Raw genomic sequence first — 23,989 nt, 5'->3', positions numbered from 1 at the left:
CCCGCGCGGGCCTCACGCGCCGCAACGTCAGCGCCTCTCGCCCCTTTCTCGGAGCCGCCCCCGGGGGGGCCGGCGGCGCTCATTGGCCGGCGCGCGGCGGCGCATGCGCGCGCAGGGGCGCGGCCCCGCCCCGCCCCTTCTGAGCCCCTCCGTGCCCGCGGGCCGCGTCAGGCGTGGGGCGCGCGACCCGCCGGGCGGGCCGGGCAGGAGCCGCCGCAGCCGCCGCAGCCGCAGGAGCGCCGCTCGCCTTGCCCGCCTCGCCCGCCCCCGCCCGGCCCCGCCATGGCCGAGACCGAGGAGCGCAGCCTGGACGACTTCTTCGCCAAGCGGGACAAGAAGAAGCGGAAGGAGAAGAGCAGCCGCAGCGCCGCCGCCGCCGCCTCCGGCGCTTCCAACGCCGCCTCCAACGCCGCGGCCGCGGGGACCCCTCGCCCGGCTGAGGGCGGCGGCTCCGGGGCCACCGCCGCCTCCAGCGCCGCCGGCGGCTCCTCGGCCAAGGCGGCGAGCAAGGTGCGGGCGGGGAGGCCGCGGGTTCCTGCCGGCAGGGGGCGCCGCCCCAGCCCGGCCATGCGGCGCCCGGGCCCGTGCGGGGCCTGGCGGGGAGCCCGAGCCCCAGCCCGGCCCCGCCCGGGACCGCAGGGACGGCGCTGCTGCTGCTGCTGCTGCCGCCGGAGAGGGGGGGGTCGCGGGAGCCCCTCGCCGCGAGTCCTGGCCTGGTGGGGGGCGTGAGAGCGGGGCCCCTTCCCCCCACCCTGCGCTCCCTCCCAGGTTTCCGGGTGCTGCGGCCGGAACCGGGAGTTTGCGGCAGGTGCCAACCCTGGGCCACCTGGGGCTGTGCGGCGTGGCCTGTGGACCTTGGCGATAAGATTTCCCCGGAGTCCGCTCTGTGCCTCGCTGCCAAGAAGGGTTTTACTGCCAGTAATTTTTTTTTTTTTTTTCTCATACCGTATTACAGCGAAACGATGAGAATGCAGGAGAAGCTTAAGTGCCCCTAGTTGAGTTAGTGCCTCTGTTTCTTCCTCCGCCCTTCTCTGGCCTGGCCCCACCATCAGCACGGAAATAATATAACTGAAATCAGAAGCAGTTATAGAAGCTCTAATGCTGTATATTTCAAAGTGAATTTTAAGAAATACTCTTTTTCCTAATGATGTTTAAATTGGGGAGATTGACATATGCAGTAGCTTTCTAACGTTTCTCTGCTTTTCGACAGAACAGATAGAACCTAAAAAATAACTTGAACCTTTTATTTCTTTTTTTCTACTTTGGTTTTTTTTTTGCCTCGATGCTGTTTTCCTTTGGGGGCTTTAACAAGAAGAGGATCTCTTCTCTGTTTTACTGCTACAAACCAAATCTTCATCTGTCCCTGTGATAATATTGTACACTCTCGGAATATAAAAAGGTGGCTTGTGAAAGGGTTTTTGGAAGTCAGATACCTTGCTTCCTTCATCGTTACATAGGGGATCAATGATTTAAGGATATTTTCATGTGCTAGATTAAATACTGAAACCCGAAGCAGTGATAAGAGATCTAATGCTGGATATTTCAAAACAAATTTTCAGAAATACTCTGCTGTTTCCTGATATTTAACTCAGAGCTTGTCAAGTGCAGTAGCCTTCTGAGTAGATCAAGGTCAGCAGTAATCTTTCAGCTGCTGTTTTACTCACTTGCTGTTAAAATAATATGTGGCTTTGACTGAAGCTTGTACTTGGATTAGAATTAAAAATCACTAAATGTGAAAGGTACATTAGCTTGGAAACTGTGATGTTTCCATGGAGATGGGGATATAAGAAATCTAAAATATTTTAGAGCTGTAGATTCATGGCTCTTCCAAAAGACTGAATCTTCAGCAGACGGTGCAGTTACATGGGGTCACTTCCTACTTCTGCTGTTACTCTAAAGCAGGTCAGAGTTTTTTTGCTGGAGATTGACAGTGTAGAAGGTCCTAGCGCAGGGCTCTAAAAGAAGCTTTATTCCCAGCTGTTCCCTGGAAAGGGGACTGTACCTTTGTCAGACCTTGTTCTCAAGGTCTTCCTATTTAAAGTAGTATAACTGCATTTTACGTAGTGTGTAGGAATTATGTAAACTATTAGTTAGGCTGTGTGTGTCTTAAAGCTGTGACTGAGAACATAGTGAGGCCTGTTTATCTGTTCTGGTCCATTTCTGGCCTACCCTAATAACCCCAGAATCTGCTGATGACACAGTAGGACAAATTAAACCCCTCTTAAGTGAGTCCCTCTTTCCCCAAACACATAATCAAACTCCTGTTTTAAAACCCTGTAGTGATGCTCTCGAAAGATACATGTTTTTGTGTACTAAGATTGCTGTGGCTTTGAAGCTGACCTTCTTACTGCTATGAAAACATTTCTAAGAAAACAAGACTGTAAACATGACTGTGAGTGTGAAAAAATCAAATGTACCAATATTAATCTCTGGCATAAATCCACTGTAAGCCATTCCAGATGTTCTTTACTGTTTTGCTCATGGAATAGGTGATGGAAAAGTAAATTTAAAGCTTTGTGTGCATTCAAGCTGTCGCAAAAGCTTACTGTTAGTGACAGAGAGAGGGTTTGCCTTGTATTTCCCTGGTCATGACTGCATGGTCGTCTTCCATGCTTTGTCTTGTCCCTTGACTTCCTAATGGATTCTTACTGAGATGATGTGGTTTTCTTTCACTTGAACGACTTCTTTGCTGGGGCATTTCTAAGGTATTGTAGTGAGTTAAAGTCAGTTTGCAGGTGCGTCCCTGGTGACATTTAGTACGTTAGGGGGAAGAGGGCGTGCAATCCTTTCCCCTCCTGGCAGTGGGTGGACACAGTTTGGTTTCTCCTGGAACTGCGCCTTCACCTTCAGTTTTCTTTGCATTACCTTAGTTACATTCCCTTTTTCTACTTTTGTTGTAAAGAAAGTGACAACTTTATTTTTCTCTTCTTACAGGAAGAGGATGATTGGAAGGAGTTTGAGCAAAAGGAAGAAATTGATTATAGTGGTCTTAGAGTTCAGTCCATGCAAATAAGGTACTACTTTTTCTTTATTTTTTTTTTCTCCAGTATAATCATTACCTATGTTTAAAAAGAATGGATTTTTTTTCTTTAGAGCTGCTATCAGGGAGTCCAGTTAAAGAGAGGTTTGATACATTTCCGATAGTATAGAATTTTGCTGTTGGGTAACTTATGTTTGACTGGTCTCTGCCAATATTCTCTATATTTGCTAATTTTCTGTTCATACTCTAGGTCTGTCTGTTCTGCTTGGGACTCAGATTTTTATTACAAATGCTCAACATTCCCCTCCATAAAGATAGTAAAGAATTTCTCTGAGGAGTGCAGGATAGTAATTCCCACTGAATCATTTGGCTACTGTTAAGGATATCTGACTCAATCTATTCAGCATCTTGAGTTTGGGAGCAAATTCCTGAACCATTGCGTCTTTATTTCAGTAAAACAAAAATATTGGTAAAGCTAGTGTCCCATGATAAGATCCCACTGGACTGCATTTATGAGTCTCACCCATGATTTCTTGTTTGCTTTCTTATTAGACATTTCCTGTTGTCTGGTCCAAAGTAGGTCTACTTAAATCTGTCCTAGTTAAGAAAAACTTTTCACTGGGTCATAAAATGGGTTTTTATGACCTCAGTCGTAGCCTGAGAATGCCAGATAATCCTGGCAATTAGGTGCCATGTCCAGATATTGATGATGTTCAAAATAATGTCGTCCTAAAATCATCATACCTGTAACCAATGCAGTAGCTGTTTTCTCCACTGTGTGAGCAGGTCTGATATAATCTTTGAATTATTTACTTTTTTGGATCACATATTTCCCCCTACCACTTTCAGTTAACTAGTCCCTTTTGGCTGTTTGCATGAATTTGGCCCACAAGCTGTCCATGCTGTTGAAGTGTCACAGTGGATAATCACGTCTGAATAGACAAGTGACCAGTGGGCTGCAGCTTCACTGACCACTGGTGCTGTTTGACTCGAAAGCCAGTACTTTGGTTTTCCAGACAAAGGCTGGCATTTGGAATGCTTTTGATGCTGTGGCAGATTTCCAGGCACATGGAAGTTTCTGTCGCAGGACTTAGTAATCACTCAGTAGATTGAAGGGAAGAGTGGAGAAGTAAATGGAAGAAAAAACCGCTAGAGGTTATAAATTAACCATCTCTGGAGATCTCTTTGCTGAAAATAAAATATAGAGTGTCTGGTGGGGTGGGTTGTTACTTGTACTGGCTCTGTTTTAGGCATCTGCTTCTGACTCGTTTAAAGTGGGGTAGTGATGGGTTTAGGCCCTTGGACCACCCTACTGTGACTGAGAATGTGTTTGGATGAACAGTAAAAGGCCATTTAGTTTTCAGAAATTACAGGCATATTTTGCTGTTCTCTGATTGCTGTTTACACAGAAAGCTTACACAGATCATGATTAGAAGAATTTGGTCTAGTACAAACTTCTGAATTGACACTTTTTTGCTGTTGAGATCAGCGTCTGGATTTTTTTCAACAGCCTCACCCTCCACATCTGTCCTATTCTACCACACAGCTTTCTGTAGTAGCTTTGACTAGCAAGTTATTTTGGCTCTCTTGAGTATTTCTATGCAAAATAAAATAGTCTAAATAAAATGCAGTCAAGCTCTTGCATAGGATTTGTCTTTAAAAATGACATGTTTTACTCTCTTGTTGATTTTTTTGATTGCCTGCTTTAAAAAAAAATCTGAGTTTGATTGTAGAATATGTGTCTATGGGTAATATGAGAGTGTTTCTCATGTGATTGCGCCTATAGGGAGCGTGAGCGCAGGACTTGCTTTTTTTCACCAATACTCCACTATTTCTTTTGCTTGACTAAAGCATTTTATGAAAGCTGGACTTGTAGACCTTTCCTGCTTTGTCTTCTCAACCCTTTCAAATGCATGACTGTCTTAGTAAGAAAAATGCCTTTAAGCTCAAAATAAGATATCAGTTTCTGTGATCACTTAGTTCAAGTTGAATTTGTCTTTTTTTTTTTTTTTTTAAGTTTTCCTTCTCAAGTACTTTTTTCCTTCTCAGTTGCCAAGTTATGTAGCAGGGTGCCAAAAATTGTTCAGATGGAATTACTAGTACAGTGATTATGGGACTAATGTAGTCTGGTTTAAGCTAGTGCCTTCATTACAGCAGCCATGAGGTCTTGTTTATGGGGATTGTGTAATCTCTGGCAAGTCTTAAACCTCTACTTGTAAGGTACTACTCATCATTTCTTTTTTTTAATAGTGAAAAGGAAGATGATGAAAGTGAAAAAAGAGAAGAACCTGGTGACAATTGGGAAGAGACTGGTGGTGGTGGTGTAGACAGATCATCTGGTCCTTGGAACAAGTCAGCTCCTGCACCGGCACCTGTTGTTGAACCAATTGGTAAATTTAACTCAGAGCTGTTTTTCCATTCGGAAGCGCATCAGGTTGAATTGAGCTGCTCACTGGGTAAAGCTCAAGGAATAGTTCAAGGAACACCCATTAACATACTAGTGGCTTATTTGGCATGTTAATAAATGAGGAAATTTTCCTGTGAAGGCATCTGAGGAACTGAATTGAATTTAAAGTGCGAGTGGAAGTGTTTTTATTTCTGACTTCAAAGGGGCAGGGGAGAAGCATTCTGTCTTTTCAGGAGATCCATTTACTATGCAATCTGCAAAATATCTGTGGGAAGCATTTCTGTTGATCTAAAAATACTGCTGTAACACTTCTGTGGATGTTCAGCCAATATCTGATGTCTAATGTGGCAGTTCTTGAGTAGGCTTCCATGGTTAGTAGCACACTTTTCAAATCAGTTCTAGGATACAGAGAACATGACATTGCAAAATTGATTCTTTAAGTAGGGTAGAACTTTAGTTTTTTATTAAATACAATTTATTAGCATCAGTGGAGGTAAACTACCGAGTCATGATCTGTGTTCAGAATATTCTTTTCCACTGAGAAATTACTGAAAAATAGTCTGATTTGTTCTTCCTTGTTTGTACAAGCAAGGAAGTAAAGTTAATTAGTCATGTTTTAATTTGACTACTGAGTATAGATTGAATTAGGTGATAGCTGATTTCCTACTTTGTCTAAAATATTTGCTTCCAAAGCTCTAAAAGGTGCAAAAACGTACTTAGAAGATTTGTAGAATTTGGGTTGTGTGTTGGTTGTTACGTTTGGTTGGGCTTATATTTTTTTCCAACTATGAATGCAAACCCGTTCTCTTGTGTAACTCTTGTCCTTGTAACTAGTTACAGAAGCCCCAGAGCCAGTCCAGACTGGTGGTGTGTACAGGCCGCCCGGTGCCCGGGAGGGCGGCAGGCCACGGAGAGCACAGCAAGGACCACCAGAAATCTATAGTGATACGCAGTTCCCATCACTGCAGTCCACCGCCAAGCTTGTAGACAGTCGAAAGTAAGTACATTCCACTGATTCCCTAAGAGACATAAGTTAACTGTCTTTTCTGAGTTCTTACATTGTGTAGGGCTTAAGCCTGAATCTTTCCACAGAGAAAGAAATTACTAAGGGGTCTTAAGTGTATTTTCCAGCTCTGTTCCCATGAAATAACTTTTGTAGGACCTAGATAGCCAAACAAGACTGCCAGTTATGTTATCTTTGATGGCTGAAGGATTTCCCTGAAGCAGAATATTTATACACTTGACAGCATCTGGTTCCCTGAGACGCTAGCCATGGGGAGGGAGGCTCTATGTTACTACCTTCAGCACACATGTAGGAAGTCTTGAGCACACTGCCTTCACGCTACCTTTAGAGGTGTGGAGGTAGTTGAAGTGGAAGAATGGGGCTTGATACAAATACAGTCCATATACTTGCTGTCTGAGCTGTGGTAAACAGTGATGAGCTCCCCAAGTTTTGCTGAAGTGTTTTGTATTACGTGGTGCTGAAGACTTGAGTCTCACCCTGCTTTTCAGTCCTGATCTTACCATAACCTCATTCGCAAGAGAAGAGATAGCTAGGCCAATACTTAATTCACTTGGGGTTTTTATGGTGTTTTGTTGGTGTTTTTTTCTTTTTTTCCTTTTTGTTATTGTTGTAATTTGATTTTTTTTTCCCTGTGCTTGCTATGCTACTGTTTAATACAGCTTAGCAGAAGCTCTGGGATTTTTTTTGGTATGGCTTTGTCTCCTTGGCAAATCAAACATGCTGTCATTGATGCTTTAGGGTTTGAATGTTACAAATTGAGTCAAGGTGAAATTCTGAATGAACATTCTGGAAATTGACTTCTGCTTTCTAGAACCTCTTTTTCATAATTGCATTTAAATTTACTTTTGAGAATGTTAATGTTGACATTTATAATCTGAATCATACTGAGTGATGAACTTGTTTTGGAGATAAGATTTGCTTGGGAATGTTTGGCTATTCTGTTAAACTTTAGACCTTAGTGTTTGTTTTGTGTTCATAATGTTTTTGTTGGGATGGGGTGGAAATAGTCTAGAAATTCACAATTCACAAGCTAGTGATAAGATATTTACTGATTACATTTATTTTCCCTTAGGGATAAAGAAATGGAGAAGAGCTTTGAAGTAGTAAAATACAAAACTAGAGGTAGGGATGAGGTGTCAAAAAACCAGGCACTTAAACTTCAGCTAGACAACCAGTATGCTGTGCTTGGGGATCAGTAGAGCCGCACACACATTACAATTAAGGAATGCATTTTTGGTAACCCTTCTACTAAGGTAACTAAACTACAGCTAACAGCTATGATGAACTTGCCACCTTATTTCTGCTGGATCTACTGCAGCGAGTGCAGACTACTTTGACGTAAGTGATTGGTTCTCCTGCACTATGGAAGCATAATATGTTGCAACTTCTCCATTGGATATGGGGCAAATTAATGTAAATGATTGAACAAGCGTCATCAGTGTTCTTTAATTGCTCAGAAAGATACCTACAGCCAGTGGTCATTTCAAAATCTTTTTATGTTCAGATACTGAGCCTTCGTAAAGGTTGACTACCTCAGACTTGCTGCACTCATTGTGGACACCATGTGGATCACAACTTCTGGAAGAGAAGGTTACAGCTGTTTTAGTGGCCATCTGAAACTTGAAACCAGCTCTACTGGATTCCTGTCAGAAATCCTGCAGAAGTCAGCCATTTGGTTCCAATTTGCTATAACAAAGATTTAAGTGACCTTAATGACAAACCTGTTTGTTCCCCTTCTGAGGAATCCTGTCATGTGTAGCCATAGCCTACTAGAGACTTCTGGAGCATACCATACCACTCATACCATCCAAGTATAACAGAGCTGTAGTTTGTTTACCTTTTTAGACAGCTGTACAGAAGTAACTGCAAAACAAATTAAAACTCATTCAGTATCAGATTTGAGGAATGATGGGTTTGAATGGTCTGTTTGCATTAGCCATTTTCACAGTTGTTTGTTTAAGCATTTTTTTTTCTATTGTCCACGAAAAAAAAAAAAAGCCTGCCTTGTTTCTGGTATCAATTTGCAGTATATTTAAACGATGATAAGATGTTGTAGTGAAATAGGGTTTATTTTGGTTTTTTGTCATGAAGTTTGTTTTTCTCACCCTAAAGCACTGAGAGTTTTTGGTTTGACACAGAGGTATCTGGACTCCAACTACAGGCTTCAGAATTTGTCCTTTAAAATGAGATACATGGCAGTAGCGATAGAAGACAGCGATAAAACTGTCTTCTATCAAAAATAATTGTTTGTTGAAGAGTGATGGTTACTTGACAACCAAAATAACTTAGCACACAGAGGGATAACTAAAGCTGGTAAGCCTGATGTGTTTGGCTACTTCTGTGAAGCGTACAGGTTCTTCGAGGCAGAAATCCTCCAAGTATGATTCATGAACAAAGTCTATTCACAGAAGGTTTAGTAATAATGGAAAGCAGTGACTTACTTAAGTTAATTTAGTGGAAGTAGGCAAAATGGCACTGACACACTGAGAATATAGGACATTGCCTGTAACTCTTGTTTTGGTGAACCAAACCTGTCAAGTACCAAAAGTGTTCTGCTGTAACTGTTTTTCTCTTCTCTGAATTCTTACACCAGAAGCAAAGTGAAGTACAACAGTGGTGTGCTCCAATGTTGAGATTTTTCAGAGTAAATGCCAAAAAATAGACTCAACATCCCCAGGAGTTACCAATGGCAAGAAAAACAAGGGAACAAAAAGTTTGCTTACATGTGTGGGAGTACTGTGTATGTGCAGAAAATGAGGATAGTGCAGGAATCACCTAATTGGGTTCCCTTTGACTAACTGCTGACTTGCTTTAAAACTGCTTCTCTGAGGCCAGCGTGGATTTTGCGGTTGACTTCAGTGGGGCTGGGGTTTCACCTGATTGTTTCGTGCACGGACTAAAACTGGCCTTGCCCTTGCAGAGTTCACTGTCTCTAAAACTTCTGCTAGAAGCTGCTATTAAAGAGAGGGCTCAAGAGACTGTTCTTAAAGTTGGAGACTTCATATGGAAACAAAACCCCGCTGAAAGACTGATACCTTGGACTCTGAGCTATGTATCTTCCTCGAAAAACCATTGTTGCCAGCCAAACTGTTGTTGTCACAATTTCTGTGGAATTCATGGTAAATGGACATGTCTCTTGATGGGGTAGAAATGTGAAGTCTTAAAACACTTTTCCTGATGATCTAAAGAGAGTGAGGTCACCATTGCACCTGAACTGAGTTTTTGTCTCCTGTGTAGGGAAGATGAGTCTATCCATTGTACCACCTTGTGATGGTGTAATACCTCCCAGAACAGCAACACATCCCTGCCCACGCAGCTCTAAGCTCTGCCCCATCTCTGCAACCAGGACATAATGCACCCCTTATTCCAAAGTATCTATGTTATGCCCAAATCTTGGACCTTCCAAGTGTGTATATGTGTGTGTGTGTATATATACACATAACTATACACAAGCACAGGCATCATTTCACTGGTCAAGGGCTGTCCCCCAAGACATCTGCTGAGTTCCTTTAGTCCCTGTCTGTGGGCTCTGCCCACCCTGGGTATCTTCCATGTCAGGAGAGCTGTTGTGCTGTCAGTTGGTTGCAGGCTGCATCAGGAGTTCACAGCTGGTGTAACTGGAGCAGTCCATACTCGTTGTCTGTGGCAGTTATGACATATGGTGGCAGTGTCATTCATCAGTCAATATTACATACACAGTTCAACATTACAGACTGTTCTCTCCTAAAAATCAGATTCCCTTGAGGTGCACATAGCATTTCCCTGTCCCTCTGCATTACCCACTGAAGTGCACCCAGGCTCTTGGGCAAAAACAATCCCACAGATGGGTTTGCCTTTGCTTGAGGCAGGACTAGTCCAAAATGTCTTCCCTAACTTCTCGTATGCACCATGGGGATTTCATCTCATAGGTACGGGTTCTGATTGGGCAGAGTCAGCGTGATTGGCAGAGCCTCTACTGTTAACTAACCAGGTGGCCTTTCCTAAATGTAGATCCCAATGTTTGAAGGTCCCACCATCCATTGCTTTCAAACAGTCCCTTGTACATTCAGCTTTCCCAGAGGCTGGTGCGCGATGAGGAATATGATACATCCACTTAGTTCTGTGCTCTCTGGCCCAGGGATCTGTGAGGCTGGTTTTGAAATGAGTCCTGTTGTCAAACCCCAGTTTGCTCTGGGGTGCTGTGTCACCACAGGGACTTGCTTGCTCTTCAAGGCCCAGGATGGTGTTATGAGTGGTGGCATGAGGCACTGGATATGTCTCCAGCCGTGCTGTGGTTGTTCCCACCACTGTCAGCACATAGCACTTGCCTTGGCGGGTTTGGAGCAATGTGATATAATCAGTGTGCCAGGCCTCCCCATATTTATATTTTGACCATCATCCCCCATACCACTGGGGGTTTACTCACTTGGCCTGCTTTATTGCAGCACGTTTCTCTGTAGTGGATAACCTGGGCCATAGTTTCCATGGTTAGGTCCACCCCTCAATCATGAGCCTATCAGTACGTTGTGTCTCTTCCATAATGACCCACTGAGCCAGAAATAATTCACCCTTATGTTGCCAGTTCAGATCTGAGATGCTTTAATCCTGGAGGCTCGATTCACCTGTCCACTGTGGTGCTCTTCAGTGAACCAAATCTTGGGTATGTGTGCATCTATATGATGCACTTTTACAGCCAGCTTCCCTACCCTGGCAGCAATGTCTCGCTACAATGCAGCAGCCCAGTCTCCACTCTCCACTGGACTTTAGCACTTATAGGACTATTAATGGGTGAGTGAGTCTTGCTGCCCACTCCCTGGTTCTCCACACATCATTTTATGAATGGGGGTGTTCCAACCTGCTTAAGTGCAGAGAGGTAAAGTGTGCTTCTGTCTAAATGTGGGAAGGAATTTAAATTTGAATATACCCGAAAGCGAGATTAAGACAGAAACAAGGTCAAATGCTGGTATCCAAAACAATAATTCAACTATATTAACTATAAAAGAGGCAGAGAGAGAAAGATGAAAAAATAAAAGTGGAAAAAGGTAAGAATAATTATTAGAAGCACAGGAAAGAGTGTTATCACCACCATGAACCAGATGCTAGATCTTGTCCTTGGTGATGGCAGGGGAGTTCTCTGTCAGGTCACTGGCTTTTTGTCTCTGCAGTGTGAGTGGAGTCCTCGCAGTGTGTGTTGGTCCTGCAGCTCATCCTGGGTCCAGCCAGGCTGGTCACGGTGCTGCACAGGCAATGCTGGGGCTCAGCTCATGTGCATCCATGGCGTGTGTGTCCGTGTGTGCCGGGCAGTGAGTGTGTGTGTGTGGGCAGGGTTTTCCACCTCTGTGCAGTGCAGCCCCGGCTCGCTGGAACGTGGGGGAATCTCTGCAGCCATGCTGAAGTCCTACAGCCACCTTGTCCATGTGGGGTCAGTGTGTCCCTATGGCTTGTGAGGGGCAGGGCTCCTGCCTTCAATCTTCCATGCAAGGTGCCAGATCCCAAGGCATGTCTTCAATCTCCACTTCCAGTCACGTCTTAGGCACTTGCTTACATAGGGTCAAATGTGGCAATGCCTTATGGCAGTCGGTAACTAAGTAGCAGGGACACATTTTACGTGCACTGCAGGCAGCTGCTGCTGTAACAGTCAAAACAATTTGCTTCCCTCATCTGGAACAAAGACAAAAGGCAATTACAAAGCATGTGCTGCTTCTACCAGTTCTTTACAGGCAGTCGCGGAGTCTCGGTTCATGTGTTGTTGTTGACGAAGCACTCTTTTGGTGCATCAGTACCTGTTCTTCAACCCTCGGCAGTCCCACAGCAGAAGACCAGGCAAGGTATTCAGCTGTCTTAATTTCCTCTGTCTCCATAGCAGCTATCCCAAAAGCCCATCAGTGCCCTTTGGGTCCTTGAAATACCCTCTCCTGAGGTAATCTACGCCAAGGATGCATGAGGCCTCTGGGCCAGTCACAATGGGGTGTTGTGGTGTTTATTCCCGGTCAGGCTCACTGTAACCTCTAGTACAGTCAGCTCTTGGGATTCCCCTGCCACCACAGAAATAGAGATGGATTCTGTCCCTACGTGTCTTGATTGCATCAGGTTACATTGTGCACTGGTGTCAACTAAAGCCTTATATTCTTGTGGGTCTGATGTGCCAGGCCACACAGTCACACAGATTTGATTGTCTCTTTCCTCCACTGGAGGTGGGGACACTCTAGTCCTTGCTCACTTCTTCTAAATATGACTTGGAGGTCCCTTCAAGAGGACTGGATAGATCATTATCCCTTCTATTCTTCCGGACTTGTTCTTCCTCTTGCCTCACGTACCCACGCTGCTAGGGCAGAGATGCGTTTTCCATCCCTCTTCCTCCTATCTTCTCTGTGGTCATGCAGGTAAAACTCAGGTTACCTCATGGTGCATACCCTCTCTCTCGAGCAGGGTCTGCTATTAGGCTTGCTGCTAATAGCAGAGACTGTGGTCTGTACTGGCAGGGCATGGGACATTTCCTGTTTAATTTACTGGAAGTCCTTGGACAGTCTCTCCACAGATGAGACACAGGCCTATATTGGGGAGGAGATACTTTCTTCATATAGCTAGAGTTTGGTAACCAAACTGTCCACTCTTTATTCTTCTTCCTTCCATGACATCACTGACAGTGAGTTGGCATATGATGATGGCATGCTCCATGGGAACTCCTGCCATGTGGTTTGGGTGCACTGGATGTCATTTGGATTTATGGGGGATTGCTCATTATTTGAATCCTTACAGATCGCCTCCAGCACAGCTAATTGCTCTGTGGTGTTCTGCAGATCTTGATGCACTGAAAGGTCATCCCTGCAAGATACCTTTCCCTCACGCAGAGCCTGCAGAGGCTGAGTTTCTGGTCTTTTCCCAGTTCCCTGGCTAATCCCATCCCAGGAAAGGGATCCTATTGTTTGGCCTCATAACCATTTAGTGTCACACTGTTGGCCACAATATCCCAGCATTGGAGCAGCCAGGTCACCAAGGACTCGCCTGACTGCGGACTGTAATGTTTTTGCCTACTTCGCAGCTCACCCAAGGATAAGGATTGGATGATTATCTCTGGCCCTGTCTCTTCCTCTTGTTGTGGTGGTCCTACTTCCTCTTCATCACTCGCTACACAGACTGATTTGGTATTGGATTTCTTCTGCATAAGGGTTGACTGCCACTGGCATAGGTTGTTCCTCTGGTTCAGCTTCAGTTTGTGGCCACAGTGCCTGTTGGTCTGCTTTCCTCCTCCTCCTCTGAGGGTGCTGTGAAGTAATGAGCAGTGCCTGGTAAAGAGTAGCCAGGGCCCAGCACATTGCATAACTTCACACATCTCGGAAATGACACAGCATTTTTCTTTCAAGTATTCTGCCACTTTTTCAGGGTCCTGTAGTTATTCAGGGGTGAACTTCCAAACCATTGGAGTAGAATGCTCCTTCAAAGCTGGCCCATTCTGTCCAACATTCCATGCCACTCATGACTATCTACCCCCATGGCAGGTCCCTGGACAACATCCCTAGAAATTTCTGTCCTGACTCTTAACACGGTGTAGGTCACACTGACTCTAAATGTGTTGTAGATGGAATAAGGAGACATTGCAGACACAGCAACAAGAATATGTTCTCCTTAATACCCAAAGGGTATTATTTTCAAAAGCTATTGTAGCAGGCCTGAAGGAGGAGAAGGGGGTGAAAGGCTGGGGAAATCACCCTCCCCTATATCCCCCACAGGCTGGCTACAGTTATTACCTCTGAATCCGCAGAGGTAGCAGCCAAGACCAGGACAGGCAAACACACTCTTTTACCCCCACATGACCTCCATTGCCCTTGATGTTATAATGCCATAGACTGATACCACACAGGACATCAACAAAGCAATCCTGATCCCTCTCCCTGCTTGAAAAAGAACGTTGTAAGGAACACACAGTTCATATCCTGAGGGTTAGGTACCACACCGACGTGAACAGACCAAGCAACATGGTAACCAGGGAGTTCTGTACTTAGTACACAAGTGCTTAGATCAAAATTGTTTCCAACCCACTTTTGGCAGATCCATTGTTATCTCAACCCTCTTGTGCCTTACCTTGGGAGCCAATTAAATGTGGTGGTTTAACACCAGATGGGAATTAAACTCCAAATAAGCCACTCCCCTTTTTATCTCCTGAGTCCTCAGCTGAAGGTTTGGCTTCCTGCCCAGTGACTTTGAGTTTAATGTACTTCTGCCCCCACCATCTCCCTTCAGTGAGAGAGGGACAAAGGGACTGTGGGTTGAGATAACAATTTACTGAAAGCAAACAGCAATGGAATAAGAAACACACAGTAACAACAACATTAATAACAAAAGTATATAAGAGAGAAGGTGTTTTACACACAAAAGGTGTTCACCACATCAACTGAATTGTATGTGGCCACTGGGACAAAAACAAGGTGGTGGACATTCATGTGGCTGGGTGGGGACACGCGGTTATTCTCAGGACAAAGACCAGCTGGCAGACGCTCTCCTTAGCCAGTGCCACATGGCCCTCCCGAGACAAAGGATGGGAGATGCTGTCTGTGGCTAACATCCCCATCCCCAAGAAAATGAAAAACAGTGGCAGACAACACCCCCAAAAGCTGGATCATCCGCATTGCACCACCTGCTCTTCTGGAGCATTGGGCTTGGCTGTGGTTCGGCTCAGCTGGGCTGGGCTCAGGCTCGCTGCCACTCCATTCCTGGACTACACCACTCTTTTTTGGAGCTGTGTCCTGGCTGCATTCACCGAGGAATAGGAAGGGATGGGTGGCGGAGGGACAAAGTCTTCAGCGCTGGTCACTGAGAGTCTACAGTGCTACCACAACTTCTCCGAGGAAGAGAGGGAACAAAATGGTGCCACTTTGGGGATGTGCTCACCTTTTCTCCCCCCAAAATCAGCCCCCCCCCCCCTCCCCGTGTGATGTGGGTGGTACAGAGTAGCCCACCCAGCTCTGAGCTCCGCCCCCTGCCTGCAGCCAGGACATCTTTATTTGAGGTTTTTGGGCATGAATTCTGGCAGTTCAAGACAACCCTGTAAAAGTCTCAAATCAAATAAAATGGTAATATACATGGATTCTGGAGTCTAATGAGTCTTTACGTTTTAGTTTGAGATCATGACCATACAGTAGCTGAGGAAAGGCAGAGCATTTGGATCTCTTAAGGGACAGGCCATGGAGCGGTCAGTCAGCCTTATGATCAGGTGGGCTCTGTTTCAGAGCTTGTAGCAGTGCATATCAATATGACTTTATTTATTCATAGAAGTTTAGTTTGATACTTGTCACAGTGTCTTCTTACTCCACCACCGTGTAGGACTGGTTTGAGATTGTGAATTGAGTACGAGTGAAGCTTTGATTTGCTTTTCACTTGGAAGTACCTCTGCTAAATTAAAGAATGGGGAAAAAAACCCAGCCTCAGGATGGTTGCTGTCACTAGAGTCCATCAGGTACTGATAACTAAAGGTGTTATTTTGGGGATTTCTCTCAAGCATATCATTCCAGTTTCTTTCTGTAGTTATGAAGAAAAAAAAAAAAACAAAAAAAACAGAAACGCAGCAGATTTCTGTAGTACAGAATGTTAAACTGTTTTAAAGTGTTCCTTTTGTTAAATAGTGCTGCAAACAACTATCAAAGTGCCAGTTGTCAGTATCTTCCTTGTACCAAGTAATTGTTCTGCATGCCTGGAATTTTGAAAGTGGAAGCTTGGTACACTTTTGAGACTCTGAAGTCCAACTTTATCTAGTTTGTTGATGCATTCATTTGAGGCATGCTAAGAATGCCCTTTTCATTCCTCCAAAATGCTGGTTGAAGGCTCATTCCATAAATGAAGGGTTGTCAGTTGTAGAAATGAGATTCTTGATGCCAGTCAGTAAAAGGCAGTTGTGTGCTGCTTCAGGAATTCCCTAGCCTGTAGCGTGATCTTATTATGGGTTACTTGTTAATTTCCAGTTTAAAGGTTCCATTTTACTTCCTCTGGGTTAAAGTAAAAGCACAGCCATAAAATTACAAACTTGCTAATAGAATATTTAAATGTCCAGTGCTTACTGGGAAAGGAACAATTTGGATTTGTGGTTCTCAGTGATACAGTTTGTATTTAAGGATGTTAAAATGCCAAAAACTAGATAATTTTGATAAAGTTTGGCTTCCCAAATGCCTGCTCTAGCAATCTGGTATCTGTATTTACTTGAGCTGATGATAAAGGTAGGGGAGGATTAGATTTGCCCCACCCCACCTCATCTGGTTCAGCTGTGCCAGGTTTAATCTTATTCGCAAATGAAGAGGAACTGACAACCAAAAGGGACTATCTCCTGTTCTTTCAGTTTTGTATTTGTAGCTTTATCAGTCATGGCCACAGCACCTCTCTTACAAATAGGTGAATTTGTAAGGATACAAACTGTGTCAGAGGCTGACACCCCAGGGACGAGAGCTTTTGGTGTTTGACTGCATCTGTCAGCTCTTGGAAACACTTACACCACACCGCGGCTGAGACACCCGTACTGTTCAGGTCAGGTAAACACAATGTAAATTTGATTGGGCTGCACATTTTGGAGTTCACTTATCTGAGATTTTGCAATAGTAGTTTTTTGTCTTTCTAATTTCTAGATTAGAAAATCTAATTTCTGCCTGGTTGAGCAGTTTTAGACTTACTTGTGGTTTTCTGTCAAATACACTAACTAAAATGGAGCAGATGATTAGACTAACAGGGCTTCATATGCTTTAAAGGTTGCTTATTTAGAAGGTAGTAATATTATTCTTTCTAAAATTGATGTGGCCAGAGAAATGGATACCTCATTTCATATGATCACTTTGTATCTGAGGCCCAAGAAACTAAATTTCACCAGAACTACTTTGAATACTTTGAAATCTTTATTAACTTTTATTGCCTGACTGTAACTTAGTTCCCAAATTATCTCTCCCTGTTTTCAGCATTTAATATCACAAATTGGTTTTAATGGTAAATAGGGGCTTTTATTTGGGAATATAAGAAAATAATAACATGCTTATTTAAACTTCAGATATATGAATTAGATGTGTACAAAGGAGAGGAAGTCTGACATATATTTGCAGATAAAGTCTTCAGAAAAAGTTCCAAAGACAGCTTGTCTGTATTGAGGTTAATATGAGAGCCTGCAAGCTCAAGCAGATGGAAGAAGAAAGGAGAGCAGAAAACAGAACTGAGGAGTCTAAGTCATAACTATCACATATCTGAAGTTTGATTTCTGAAGCACCAAGTGTAGTTCTACCATGTTCTCTTTGAAGTGAAATAGAGCAGGAAGGAAGATGAAAAAAAATTAATAAATTAGGGAGAGTAGTAATGGTGCAAATAAAACACAGGTGGTATAAGGAGAGAGGGATTAGGAAGGCTGTTTTCAAAGTGATAGTATTAAATGCATTACCTGAGGTAGGGAGTGGAGTGTAAGATGTTGGATAGGGGAAGTGCTGTGGGGGTAGGCACCTATTTCACAAGTGACAGATCTATCTGACTAAATCAGCCAAAATGTTTAAATTTCACTATTTGGGGAAGGTGTCCTATTTTATTTCTTCCTTTCAAAGAAAAGAACTGGGAAAACCTGTCCAGAGAGAAAGTAGAATTTTGCACTGATACAAAGCTGTCTGATCTGTTGTCTAATGAGAGAGCCGAGAAAGGACAAATTCCAAGATAGTCCAACAATCTTATTAGGAAATAACTTGTGTATTTAGGAAAATTAGTCTTCACTTCTGCATGATAAAAAGCTGAGATATTGTTTCAGATAGCATCTTCTAAATGGTACATATATCATGGGTTTATGTTCAGTTGCTTAGAATATGTGTTTATACAGCAAGGTTAATGAAGCTCAGTGTTCAGGAAAGTGCTTCTTAGCCAGAATGCAAATATTAAAAATGTATCACGGTATTAATGAGTCACAAGAAAAAGTAGCACGTCTGGAATATTGGAATGGGAGGTCTCATCTAAAACAACTGCGTGCACTGAAGAGAAACAAGCTGGTTTTGTAGCAAGAGCACGGGAAGCATGGGACCAAGAGAGTGGGATTTGGCTTTGTTTTTCTACTGAGCTGCTATGTTCAAGTAATTTTTCACTTTGCCTCAGTTTCCCCAGCTGTACCAAAAAAACCCAACAACCTACCTCACAGGGGTGTTGTGAGGCCAAAGCTGTTTGCCAAGGGCTGGGGCTGATGGAAGGTTCTACAGAAGACTCTAAATCTTTATTAAAAGATCTTTATATTAGCTTTCATTATAGTATTTTAATACTTCTTTGTCAAAGGCTTATTTCTACAGAATATGATATACATCCTATTTAAGTATAATGTAATTAGACTTATTTTAGTATGTATGGGTAGGGGGAAAGTTCAGGCTGAGTACTCTATCTGGTATTTCATCTCTTCAATTATCTGTGCAACCCAAGTGGCATATTAATACGAGGCTCTTTGTTTTTATGTGGAACATATTAAAGTCAATATTGCTATATTTTGTAAACTCCATGACTGAAATAAAATCCTGCTCACAGCTGATAGCCATCTTTTATAATGTGGCTGCTTTAAACTGTGTTCAAACCACGTGAACCAGAGATGTTCACTCCTAAGTGGTATTTTGTCATAGAAATGTAGTTTTCTTCCCCTTTCCATGTCCTGCTCTTTATTCTTTCATGTATTTAAGTTGAAGTGGCATGCAGGTACGGTGGAAATAGAGGAGAGAGAGTAAACTTCAAAGCTTGTAAAATCTGGTACTAAGGCAGACAGTGGTGGAAGAAGATGAGGGGAATGAAATAAAGGAAAATAATTGCCCATGGAGAGATTTCTGTGAAACAGATAAAGGAAAGAAATGATCAGAAAACAGAGCTGAGAGGGGTAAGAAGAGGGACAGGTAAGAGAGGAAGGAATGCAGATAAAGAAGAGGTGATTGCTGTATTTACTATTATCTCCTGGTTTATCAGTTAACTGCAGCTGAAGGAACATGAAGAAGTAACTTATGAATATGCCCTTGTCTGCTGTTGCTGGTGATTTCAAGGTTCATTGCTCAGCTTTTACAGTGGGCCCTCGAATAGAAGCAAAGAACACAATGGTGGCCTGCGTGCAGACAAATTAGAGCTCTGGTGGGTCCTGGACAGAGATGAGGCCCAGCAGATCTCTTCTACTACTGATATTTTTATCATTGCAGCATCTCTAAGACAGTTGTTAATGTGCATCAGCTGTGACAATTCTCTGTCAGAAATGATAACTGTTGAATTTCAACAAACAATAGCAGTTGCTTCAGAGGAAATGTGTAACTAGCTGAATAATAAGCACTGAAGAATAACATGGGGGCTTTTTTGAGTAATTATGGTGGTAACGAATGATATTCAGATCAACACATTGGCAGGTGGCTTAAAAGGACTTTGAGGTGATATCTCGTTATATGGAGGGAAGGAGAATTACTTTTTAAGATGTTTATTATCTATTCCCCTCTTAAATAAACTACCTTGGTCTTGCTGTCTTCCCAGCTACAAAGAGCTGATTCTACCATTCTCTCACCCTTTTCCTCCCTGTGTTTTTCTAATATGCTACTTTTTTTAAGGTGCTGATGAAAGAGCAGATATTCATTGAGGACCTCTAAGAGAAATAGATGCTGTAATATTTTTCCATATTGTTCTGTCTTTAATACAGCCTAACATCTTACTCGCTTTCTTGACCGCAACTTCACATTGAGCAGATGTCTTCATCAAGCTGTCCATGGTGATGCCTAGATCGTCCCCCTGAAAGATCACAACTAACTCAGAATCCACCAGAGCATGTATGAGTGGTGTAAAACCTTTCCAGTATTCATTGCCTTGGGTTAATGTTCTGTTGACATTCACTTGCCCCTTAATTGCCAAGTTTACAGAGTTAGTTAGAATATCCTGGCATTCACCATCAACCTAATAACTTCTATGGGGATTGGCTTTTGCCATCTGATGTACTGAAGTCTTCAGTTTTGTGTACATAATTCACTCTTCTTGCCAGTGATTAGCATGGCGAGCTCTTACTAATTTTTACTCAATCATCTGACCTTTTCTGTTCATTTTCCTGTCTCCTATCTTGTGTATTGACTTTTATTTCTAGCTCAGTTACAGCAATGAAGTCATTGAGTTGTAACTATTTGCTTTATTTCAAATAACTTGCCTACAGAAAACTGTTAGTTAAGATGTTATCATAAGCTTCCTTTTTAAAATTAAAACAAATCACTTATTCTGTATCTCTTTCAAAGTATGTACAACCATAGCAAAATGATTCAGGTCATAAAAACAGGCTGATAAAAGAGAAAAAATGTGTTGAGAGAGAGGTAAAACACACATGAATCTGGTCTCCCAGAGCTTAACTTCAAGGGTTTCAATGGCGTTGTTTGTCACGAAGTTGGTTTCATTAAACCTTGATTTAAGAACGTCACTTGAAGTCTAGGTTGAAACAGCTGTCAAGTGCAAGTGAACAAGGCGTGTATCAAACTTGGTTTTAATTTCCGGGTTATTCTCCTCTCTGTGGCAGAGATGAAGCAGATGTATTACCTGGGCTCTGGCCAGCAACCAGCTGGGCTCAGCCATGCTTAGTCTATATACCTGCTGTAGTATTCAACTGGACACTGAAACTAGATTATGGTATTTGAGATGAAGCAACACTGGAGGGCAGGCTTAGTCTTTGTGGTTTGTTTCATCTCTTCGTTCTCACCTTGTGCTTTAGAGAGCGTGCAGCTGTAAGTTGTGTTCAGTCTCCAAGCACTGACTGCATTTACCAGTCATGTTACATTTATAGATACAAAGGAGGTGTTGTCAGGGCAAGCCCAAGCCTGTTTAGATGCAGAGCCTGCCAGTGTCTCAGTATCAGAGAACCATATCCTAGAGAACAGCTGCTTTCTAGTACTGGTTGAGAAGAATGTACCTTGGATTTTGCATCCAAATAGCTGTGTCCGTAGGTGTTCTATTGCAGCAGTGAGTAGTATTCTGTCAAAAACCAGTTGTGGCTGCTGGGGGTTTATTAAGTTGGCAAATAGGTGTTGAGGGGTGGGGGTTTTGTTTTGGTTTTTTTTGAGGAAGTGCAGGAGGAGAATAGAGCTGAGGAATCTGACAATTGTTCGTACCCTCTCCCACACCTCTAAGAAACTCATCTCTGCTGCTACACTCACCAAAGCCATGTCTTGCCACCGTAATTCCATATTGTGTTAATTACTAACCACCCAGGAACTTTCAGGACTGATAAGTTCTTTGACCACGCACTGTGTCTTTAATCTGGGAATGAGGTATAAGGCAGACTGGCACAACAGTTTTCTAGGCAATTGGCTCTGCTTATTTTTTTTCCTGCAACTCAAAACCCAGCAAAAATCTGATTTGACCTCTCTTCACCCTAGGGTATTCCCTCCCTCCTTCTGTTCATCTACATTATTACCATGCCAGGGATTTCTTAGTCAGGTGCTTGAATTATTCACCACTTATTTAGAAAGCAGCAGGCAAGAACTCCTGAGTCTCTATCATGCTGCATTTCTTCTGTCAGGGTTGTAGTATCACAAACATTGCAAAATTGCCTAGGAAGTAAATGCAATCTCCTTGAAAAATTGAAACCTAGAGCCTCAGAGGCTACGTGGGAGCCCAATTCCCACTGAATACAGAAAAATGAAGGCAGTAGCACTGCTCACAGTACAGCACAGCTCAGCTCAGCTGTGGGAAGGAGTAGGGTTGCATGAGTTGTAACATGCTAGCTTAAACAGAACTGTCTTACCTGTACAGCAGGGTCTAGCCTAAAGCATTTTAATTTTTTTTTTTTTTTTAAAGAAGAGAGGACTGAGGGAAGAATAGTAATAGGACATCTCTAAGTGGAAAAACAAAAACAAAAACAAAATGAATTTGCTTTCAGCAATGTACCAGAATGTCTCACCACCAGACTTCACACGAAGAAATGAAGATAAAGCCATTTGAGTGATTATTGTAGTGCAAAATAATGATACTGCCTGGCTGGGAAAATGGTTGGCTGGGAGCCCATGGAGCACAGCAGAAACTGTTTCAGCAAAGTACAACATGATCTATTTCTGAGAAGCCCTGTGTGGACCCCCCAGTTAACACAGGAACCTAATGGTGCCTGTATATTTATATAATTAAGTTCATAGTCATAAATTAAGTTCAAAACCTGAACTATACATATATATATATATATTTTGTCAGTAGATTTTTTTTACCCTGGTTTACCTATCATGGCTTCTGCATATGACAACTCCTAACTGTGCAGTGCACACACCTGTTGTTGTCCTTTTGTCCCATGTTAGAGCAATGGTATCAAACTCTGTAAAGCACTTTTGTGATGTTTCCTGTGAAGAAAGCTGAAGAAAATAAATTTATCTTAACAGCACCAACTGAATTTATACCTCCCAAGTTTGTCTTGCTTTTGTTGCGTTTGTCTCTGTGTGATATACAGACAGCAGCATGCTGGATTCGAGCCTCAAGGCAGAAGAGGGGCTGGCTCTGGCTGGAACAGCTGCTTTCTGCCTTTGTTCAGCCAGCACTCCCTCTCTGTCCTCCTGCATCCCCCCCACTCCCAAGTTTAAACCAGCGTCCACCAGGGCAGTCCACACTGGAGAACAGGTAATGCTCAGATCCCAGGTTACTGGTTCCACTGGGGGTTGGTATGTGGCTGATTTTAGCTGCTCCCCTTTTGCCCTGCCCCCAGGATTCACAGCAGCTGCAGGAACTGTGTTTCTCCAAGACTTCTTTAAAGCTTAGCTAAGTGGGTCAGGGAGTGCTTTTTTTTATCTGTAAAGTGAGAGTAGCAGCACCACCCTTACACAGCAGCTTCTGGGGACTGGGAAGAAAAAGTCACAGAAACCTTAGGTCTTGCCTGGTAATATTCACATCTATTTAAAATAGCTGCAATGCAAAGCAGCATTTCAGAGGTGGAAAAGAGTGAAATACGTGAAGTACAGTTAATTCAAAGTTAATTTATAGTTAATTCAAAATGTGATATAAGGCATTTATAGCAGCATTATTTTCAGTCCATTACTGGACTTGGAACAAGTTAGAGATGTCTGACATCCTCAAATAACAAAAAAACATCAAGCTGTTATGAGCAAAAAAAACAAATCAGGTGATAAAACTGAAGTCACTGCAACTCAACATGGCAATCTTGCCACAGCCAAGTCCTCACTGATTGGGGCACAGATTTCACTTTTTAAAAATAATTAAATCCCTCACATTCATGTGCAATCCTTCGTGACAATTCCTTCCGGTCATCCTGACAGTGGGTTGCAGAGCTCGCCGACAAAACATCCGCTGCTGCACTGAAGCAGGAAGCAAGAGCAGGAAGTACAGCCTTGCACACAAAGACAAGCCGCCTTCCTATTCCCTCTCACCTGGAGACCCACAGCTCAGGTCCCTTGTCCCTTGCCCCAGCAGCAAAGGGTCAGTTCTCCCCAGCCTAGAATGATTTTCCAGGTTAAAGTGCAGGGCTCAGATGCTCGTGGCTCAGTCTTGGATCTTCAACAGATACTGATGCAAAGACTTTCTAGAAAACAAGTATTCAGCAGCTAGAAAATGAAAGTAGAGTACACCCCCTGCCTTCAAAACAGGAAGGAGGCGAATTAAATAGACTTCATCTGTTACT

General features: G+C 43.1%; 1 protein-coding gene across 7 annotated transcripts; it reads left to right on the top strand.

Annotated features, from left to right (window-relative positions):
• Positions 1 to 243: 243 nt before the first annotated feature.
• On the top strand, positions 244 to 22,754 carry CDV3 (CDV3 homolog). Of its 7 annotated transcripts, XR_003572711.1 has the most exons (7): positions 244 to 510; positions 2,935 to 3,014; positions 5,231 to 5,370; positions 6,222 to 6,384; positions 7,484 to 7,533; positions 7,665 to 7,749; positions 7,916 to 9,598. XR_003572711.1 is itself a non-coding variant. In XM_027897050.1 (6 exons), exons 1-6 carry the CDS (start codon positions 283 to 285, stop codon positions 20,041 to 20,043), a joined length of 666 nt encoding a protein of 221 aa, XP_027752851.1. In that variant the 5' UTR covers positions 244 to 282; the 3' UTR covers positions 20,044 to 22,754. The 7 variants fall into 7 exon arrangements, 5 of the variants coding, with proteins under 5 accessions (XP_027752851.1, XP_027752850.1, XP_027752852.1 ...); XR_003572710.1 differs by having other exon boundaries at positions 7,484 to 7,749; XM_027897050.1 differs by lacking the exons at positions 7,665 to 7,749; positions 7,916 to 9,598 and adding an exon at positions 20,039 to 22,754.
• Positions 22,755 to 23,989: the final 1,235 nt, after the last annotated feature.

This window comes from Empidonax traillii, unplaced genomic scaffold (genome assembly GCF_003031625.1).
Source record: "Empidonax traillii isolate 1590-97213 ecotype Southwest subspecies unplaced genomic scaffold, ASM303162v1 scaffold527:size1067160, whole genome shotgun sequence".
NCBI classification, from domain to species: Eukaryota; Metazoa; Chordata; class Aves; order Passeriformes; family Tyrannidae; genus Empidonax; species Empidonax traillii.
This window is presented reverse-complemented; position numbering and strand designations above follow the sequence as displayed.

Bases quoted from the DNA above. Each gene is read 5' to 3' on its own strand.
- CDV3 (XM_027897048.1), top strand. From the start codon at position 283: ATGGCCGAGACCGAGGAGCGCAGCCTGGACGACTTCTTCGCCAAGCGG. The intron at 511-2,934 runs GTGCGGGCGGGG...CTCTTCTTACAG, and splicing joins CGGCCAAGGCGGCGAGCAAG to GAAGAGGATGATTGGAAGGA. The intron at 5,371-6,221 runs GTAAATTTAACT...CCTTGTAACTAG, and splicing joins ACCTGTTGTTGAACCAATTG to TTACAGAAGCCCCAGAGCCA.